This window comes from Geospiza fortis, unplaced genomic scaffold (assembly GCF_000277835.1).
Source record: "Geospiza fortis unplaced genomic scaffold, GeoFor_1.0 scaffold466, whole genome shotgun sequence".
NCBI lineage: Eukaryota > Metazoa > Chordata > Aves > Passeriformes > Thraupidae > Geospiza > Geospiza fortis.
Genome location: NW_005054699.1, coordinates 11,972 through 19,596, shown reverse-complemented (window position 1 = coordinate 19,596; position 7,625 = coordinate 11,972). Strand labels below are relative to the sequence as shown.

Genomic DNA, 7,625 nt, shown 5'->3' with positions numbered 1-7,625 from the left:
GACAGCCCAGAGAGGTGCCCGTGAGCCAATGACAGCCCAGAGAGGAGCCCGTGAGCCCAGGACAGCCCAGAGAGGAGCCCGTGAGCCCAGGACAGGCCAGAGAGGAGCCCGTGAGCCCAGGACAGCCCAGAGAGGAGCCCGTGAGCCCAGGACAGCCCAGAGAGGAGCCCGTGAGCCCAGGACAGGCCATGGCAGCAGCTCTGATGCTCCAGGCTGAACAGATGCCACAGCTCTGTGACACAGAAGCACTTTGGGTGGCTCAGGAGGGCACGCACACAGCACCTGCCATCACAGGCAGGATTGCATCCACACAGGCTGAGCAAAACCTCAGTATAAAATCTGCATTTACAATCCTAAAGATGCTCTTCCAAGCTCACAAACCCCAGTGTGTCCCAGCTCCAGGGGTCCAGTGCAGCACGAGGCCAGGCTGTGGCTGCTCAGCAGGGTACACAGAGCTGAGAGCACAGGGCCCAGCAGGTTCTGCTCCGTGGGTGTGTCACAATCACCTCCTCTGCAGACAGACTTACAGCCATGCCCAGCCCCAGCCTGCCCACAACACACACATTTTCCAGCAGCCTGGGAATCTAATCTCCCTGCCTAAAGTACAGCAAGATACTGAGCTACCTGCGAGAAGAGCTGAGAGTCTCTCACTGGTGTCTCCACACCTGAACAGCTTCACACTGAATGCCACAGGCAGCTCAGCTCACCAGGAAGAGACAAGCAGGAAAGACAAACAGAACCCAAAAACACCAGAGCAGGAATTGCTGCTTTCACACAAGAGAACCTGCTCAGGTGTGGATGTTTGTATGTGTTAACAAAACTGAACCAAACCACTCTGGCCTGAATCAAAACTGAGTTTCTGCTTCGTAAGGGTTTATTTTATCCACATTTGATGGCAAAATCCATAACATGTCAGTATTCAACAAAAACTTTGAAAGCTAATGACCCACTTCTCAACTTTTTTAATAAATAAACACACAACTCAGTCAACATTCCCTGAAGAGCATCTCTCCAAACACAGGGCAGCCAAACACCTTCTCTCTCTCTGGCACAGGCAGAACTTCAATAACTTTTAAAAATCACACAGTTTCCAAAGGGGATGCACAATAAAGCCTCCTCTGGAGTATCCCTCAGCCCAGTTACTGTCTCCAGGCCATTTCCTTCCCCAGAGGCAGGCTCAAATTCCCACTTGCAGCATCCCAGGCAGAATGGGAACACCACGGCTGGGTTCCTGCTGGATACTGCTCCAGAACTAACCACGAGAGCTCCCCGCTCCCAGCACCCTGCCCTGCTAAAGCAAACCCTGGGGAGGCAGGAGACGCTGGCCCAAGCTGGCAGCAGGGCAGACCTCCATCCTGTGCCCTGCAGGGATCACGGTGGCATGGAGCAGCTTATCCTGGGTGCTCCTGTGGGCAGAGCTCTGCACTGGATAGAACAAAACAGAAGCTGCAAGTGCAGGCTGCAGCCCCAGGTCACAGAATGGGTTGGGATGGAAGGAATCTTACAGACCACCCAGTCCCAGCCCCTTTCCACAGAGGGAGGTACATACGGACAGGTGCTCCTGGCCACGGGCAGGGCCACCTTCCCCTGTCCCAAGCCCTGTCCAACCTGGCCTTGGACACTGCCAGGAATGGATGGGGCAGTCACAACTGCTCCGGGCAGCCTGCGCCAGGGCCTCACCACCCTTCAGGAAATAATCTTTTCCCAATAATGCCTTTAACCCTGCCCTCTGGCAGTGGGAAACCATTCCTCCTTGTCCCAAGTGCCCCTCCATCTCTCCTGGATCCCCTCTGGGCACTGCAACGGGCTCCAGGGTCTCTCCAGAGCTTCTCTTCTTGAGGCCAAACACCTCCAGCCTGTCTGCATGGCAAAGATGCTCCAGCATCATAGTTATGATCATAACTACAAAGCAGTTCTATCGCTTTCTGTTAACTCACCCATCACTTTTTACAGCTTGTTGCCTAGACCAGAGTTTTTAAATTCATGCTGTGCTTGGCTTGGCAGCGGCTGTGACTGTCACAGGGCTGATGACCCGGGTACAGGATCTCCCTGGTGGGCAGGGGACCCCTCTATCCTGCTGACCCGGGTACAGGATCTCCCGGGTGGGCAGGGGACCCCTTTATCCCTGTGACTCGAGTACAGGATCTCCCGGGACAGGCAAGGGATCCCTTTATACCGCTGACCCGGGTACAGGGGACCCATTTATCCCGCTGACTCGGGTACAGGATCTCCCCGGTGGGCAGGGGACCCCTTTATCCCGCTGACCCGGGTACAGGGGACCCCTTTATCCCGCCGGGGGGCAGCCGCGGTGCTGCTCCCGGCCGAGGGGCTCCTCTGGAGTGCTGGGAAATGGAATGCTGGGAAATAAAGTCCTGAGAAATGGGAAATGGAGTCCTTGGAAAGGGAATGCTGGGAAATGGAGTCCTGGGAAACGGGAAATGGAGTGCTGGGAAATGGAATGCTGGGAAATAAAGTCCTGAGAAATGGGAAATGGAGTCCTTGGAAAGGGAATGCTGGGAAATGGAGTCCTGGGAAACGGGAAATGGAGTGCTGGGAAATGGAATGCTGGGAAATAAAGTCCTGAGAAATGGGAAATGGAGTCCTTGGAAAGGGAATGCTGGGAAATGGAGTCCTGGGAAACGGGAAATGGAGTGCTGGGAAATGGAATGCTGGGAAATAAAGTCCTGAGAAATGGGAAATGGAGTCCTTGGAAAGGGAATGCTGGGAAATGGAGTCCTGGGAAACGGGAAATGGAGTGCTGGGAAATGGAATGCTGGGAAATAAAGTCCTGAGAAATGGGAAATGGAGTCCTTGGAAAGGGAATGCTGGGAAATGGAGTCCTGGGAAACGGGAAATGGAGTGCTGGGAAATGGAATGCTGGGAAATAAAGTCCTGAGAAATGGGAAATGGAGTCCTTGGAAAGGGAATGCTGGGAAATGGAGTCCTGGGAAACGGGAAATGGAGTGCTGGGAAATGGAATGCTGGGAAATAAAGTCCTGAGAAATGGGAAATGGAGTCCTTGGAAAGGGAATGCTGGGAAATGGAGTCCTGGGAAACGGGAAATGGAGAGTCCTGAGAAATGGAGTCCTGGGAAATGGGGAGTCCTGGGAAATGGAATCCTGGGAAATGTAGTCCCGGGAAATGGGAAATAGAGTCCTGGGAAACGGAGTTGGCTCCGCCCCGCAGCTCCGGCGGCGCTGGTGCTGGAAGGGACCCGGCTCTGGGCACATCAGCTCTGGATGTGAAAAATGCGTATTTTATGGTTGGCTTTTTGCAAATATTAAAATTAATATTATATGTGTTATGTTAGAAAGTTATGCTGTATTCTCTTAAGTGTGTGTTAAATATAGTTTTAAGTTATAACATAATGTTAAAATAGAAACTATGCTGTATAAGATACTTTTTTTAAAGAAAGGACTCGCGGTGAGATAGCAGCCACAGGACACCTGAACCTTTCAGAGAAAGAGAATTTATTGCTCCATTATCAGAAGAAATGAACTTCTTCCTGCCTTGCTCAGCCCTGAAGGCACCATCAGGATTCAGAGGAAGAAGCTGACACTGCCCAGACAGAATCCTGTGTTTGAATGGAATTTATGCATCATGGATGAGGTGTATGAATATGCAACAGGCTGTGGCTTTTAAGGGTTAATCCTCTGTTAACGTGGGTCCTTTTTCGGGCTTATTTTGCCCAGAAAGAGGCACCCGGACTGTCCGTAACTCTGTTTTTATTGTCTTATATTGTCCTAATCCAAATTGCCCAGATTATTATTACTCTTATTGTATTGCTATTTTTATAACCATTTTATTACGATTAAACTTTTAAAATTTTAAAAACAAGTGGCAGGTGTTTTTCAGAGAGGAGGAGGGTGTGAGGAAGAGGAAGAGGAGCCCTGGCACACCCGGGCAGGCGAGGAGGAAGTCAGGGCCCCTTTCCCCCTCTGTCCTGCTCCATCTCCCAGCCCCCACTGTGGAACCCGGCTGGGTGGGATCCCCCTGCAGGGCCCCCCTGTGACCTCAGCTCATCTCCATGGACACGGCTCAAACACACGGAGCCAGCCAGCAGCACGCCTGGGACCCGGGAAAACCTGGCTGCAGGGAAGGTCAGCGCCCTAAAATACCACATTTTATACCCCAACTTCGTCCTTTTCCCACGGGCACTGGGGAATTCTCTGACCCTCACACATCCCCTGCACCAACCCCCCAAAATTCCCCAAATCCCTGCAGCCTGGGCTGGGATTTTACTGGATTTGTTCTGTTTTTCACCCATCTTCTGGAATTTTGCGGGTTTGTTCTCCTTAAGAATTTACATGAGTTTTATTAGGTAATGAGAATCTGAGCCAGCCAGCAGCACACCGGGAGCCGGAAGAGGAGCCCTGGCACACCCGGGCAGGCGAGGAGGAAGTCAGGGCCCCTTTCCCCCTCTGTCCTGCTCCATCTCCCAGCCCCCACTGTGGAACCCGGCTGGGTGGGATCCCCCTGCAGGGCCCCCCTGTGACCTCAGCTCATCTCCATGGACACGGCTCAAACACACGGAGCCAGCCAGCAGCACGCCTGGGACCCGGGAAAACCTGGCTGCAGGGAAGGTCAGCGCCCTAAAATACCACATTTTATACCCCAACTTCGTCCTTTTCCCACGGGCACTGGGGAATTCTCTGACCCTCACACATCCCCTGCACCAACCCCCCAAAATTCCCCAAATCCCTGCAGCCTGGGCTGGGATTTTACTGGATTTGTTCTGTTTTTCACCCATCTTCTGGAATTTTGCGGGTTTGTTCTCCTTAAGAATTTACATGAGTTTTATTAGGTAATGAGAATCTGAGCCAGCCAGCAGCACACCGGGAGCCGTGGGACCCGGGAAAACCTGGCTGCAGGGAAGGTCAGCGCCCTAAAATACCACATTTTATACCCCAACTTCGTCCTTTTCCCACGGGCACTGGGGAATTCTCTGACCCTCACACATCCTCTGCACCAAACCCCCGGAATTCCCCACATCACTGCACCCTGGGCTAGGATTTTACTGGATTCAGTCTGGTTTTCACCCATCTTCTGGAATTTTGTGGTTTTTTCCTTAAGAATTTACATGGGTCGTATTAGGAAATGAGAATTTGTAATTACAAATATTCACTGAAACCATCAGACTTGTCAGACTCCAGCTCTAAATCCTGAAAATTCCAGCATTCTACACTGGAATAAATAGTTCAGAAATTCAGCCAGTCCTGAAATTAATGCTTTAAAAGTGTTTAAAAACCTGAATCTCACTAAATTAATGCTGACAAATATATTTTTTTAAAAGAGAATCTCCTGAAATTGGGATGTGAGATACTGGTTTTGGACAGGAGATACTGGTTTGGGATGCAGCTGCCTTTTCAAACACTGGAATCAGTGAGGGAGCAACGGGGCAGAATTGCACTTCTTCCTCCAAACTGCAGGAATATCCCAACACTACATGGCAAATAAAGAGAAATCTTTAAAAATGTGCATTTTTGTTTCTCTCCTGAGGCAAATCAGGATGGGAAATGCAAATCCAGGAATGGCACCAAACAGTTTTGGGTCAAACATTTGAGCTGCTGGAGGACCCAGTTGGAAACACAAGAACAGGACTGGGGCAAAAACTCTGAGGTGCTGTTTTTTCCTTCTGTGTCAGTTTTTCACCGTTTGAGGGGATATGGCATCCAAAACAAAGAAGAGCAAGGATGAAGAGGCACCCCAAGAAAGCAGCGACACGGAGGACCCCGTCCGGGAGAGGAAGCTGTACCTGCAGGAGGAATGCAGGATCATCTCACAACACCTGGACACCTACATGGGCAGGGCGGAGCAGCTCCTGCAGGGCACCAAACAGCTGGAGAAGGAAGCCCAGCGCACCCAGGAGCAGAGCCAGTCCTACCTGTGCTGCGGAGCAAAGCTCAGCCAGGACCCCCCGGGCATGGTCATCACCCTGAGCGACCAGAACCGCCAAGACCTGGCCCAGATCCAGGCGCAGAAGGAGGAGCTGGTGCCGCGCTATGCCGGCAAGGAGCAGGAGGTGCGGAGCGCCCTGGAGGACACGGAGGCCGAGGCCTCGCACCTGGACACGGAGCTGCAGCAGCTGGAGCCCTACAAGGAGCAGAAGGTGCAGGCGGAGAAGAGGGTGAAGGCGCTGGAGAAGGAGCTGCGGGTGACCAGGATCCGCTGCGCCGAGGAGACCCACGCCGTGAGGAGCAAGTTCCTGCAGGACAAGGCCGAGTGCGAGCAGCAGTTCCACCGCAGGATGCAGCAGCTCACCTGGGGCGCGCAGGAGGTGGCCATGAGGGCCCTGATCCAGCACGTGGAGCAGGTGAAGGCTGAGAACAGGCTCCTGCGCCACGAGCTGCTGGGCCTCCTGCAGCACTGCCAGCTCCTCAGGGACACCAGGATCCTGCTGCAGGACCAGCAGGAGCAGCTGCTCCGGGAGAACCGCTGCCTCCAGCTCACGCCAGCGCGGCGCCGCAGGAACAGCCTGCCCTGCTTGCCCGTCAGGGCCAGCCACTGACCCCAAACCACCCAAACCACCCCAAACCACCTGGCCCTGACCTGCCAGAGCCAAACAGAGAGGCAACCAAACCCTTCTGGCAGTAGGAGCACTGAAGGCTTAAAGCTCTTGTCACAAGGATCCATCAAATACATTTATGGACCATAAATCCATACTGACACAGATCCATGCTGATGTTCTCCTTCTGTCCCAGGGAGGAGGTGGCTGCCCCGGCCCTGGAAGGGCTCAAGGCCAGGGTAGGATGGGGTTTGGAGCAGCCTTGTCTGGTGGGAGGTGTCCCTGCCCGTGGCAGTGGGGTGAGATTTTCCAGAATTCCATGAATTGACGCTTCTCAGCACAAATGGCTCCTGCAGGAGTGACCTGTGCCTGCAGCAGCAGCTCTTGGGCTCTGCAGGAGGGAGGTCCCAGGGACCCTCCCCAGGAGCTCTGATGCCATTGGGAACAGGTGGGATCGAGCTGGAGCTCTGCTCCAGGCTCTGTCTGAGCTCCAGGTGGGAATTGTTGGACCAACAGAGGCTTCCCTGCTCACTCCCCACAAAATGGCCAGGGAAAAGCCTGGGAATCAGCTCACACACACACAAACCCTAAAACAACACTCATGGCTGTAAACTGAGGTGATTTCAGCCACCACCGGGTTTGGCTGCAGCTGAAGGTCTCTGGAGCATGGCATCCTCAAATCCCAGCATCCCAAAATCCCTGCAATCCCAAATCCCTGCACCCCAAATCCCTGAATCCCAAAATCCCAGCATCCCAAACCCCAGCTTCTGTAGGCACAGCATCCCCAAATCCCTGCATCCCAAAATCCCAGCATCCTCAAATCCCAGCATCCCAAAATCCCTGCAACCCCAAATCCCTGCACCCCAAATCCCTGCACCCCAAATCCCTGAATCCCAAAATCCCAGCATCCCAAACCTCAGCTTCTGTAGGCACAGCATCCCCAAATCCCTGCATCCCAAAATCCCGGCATCCCAAAATCCCAGCATTCCAAAATCCTTGCAACCCCAAATCCCTGCACCCCAAATCCCTGCATCTCAAAATCCCAGCATCCCCAAATCCCTGCATCCCCAAATCCCAGCTGCTGCAGACACAGCATCCCAAAATCCCTGCATCCCCAAAT

At 53.2% G+C, this 7,625-nt stretch overlaps 1 protein-coding gene across 1 annotated transcript; it reads left to right on the top strand.

Moving 5' to 3' along the window:
* Positions 1–4,829: 4,829 nt before the first annotated feature.
* Positions 4,830–6,653, top strand: CCDC166 (coiled-coil domain containing 166). Its single transcript, XM_005430897.2, has 2 exons — positions 4,830–4,876; positions 5,645–6,653. Exon 2 carries the CDS (start codon positions 5,666–5,668, stop codon positions 6,506–6,508), a length of 843 nt encoding a protein of 280 aa, XP_005430954.1. The 5' UTR covers positions 4,830–4,876; positions 5,645–5,665; the 3' UTR covers positions 6,509–6,653.
* The last annotated feature ends 972 nt before the right edge of the window (positions 6,654–7,625 follow it).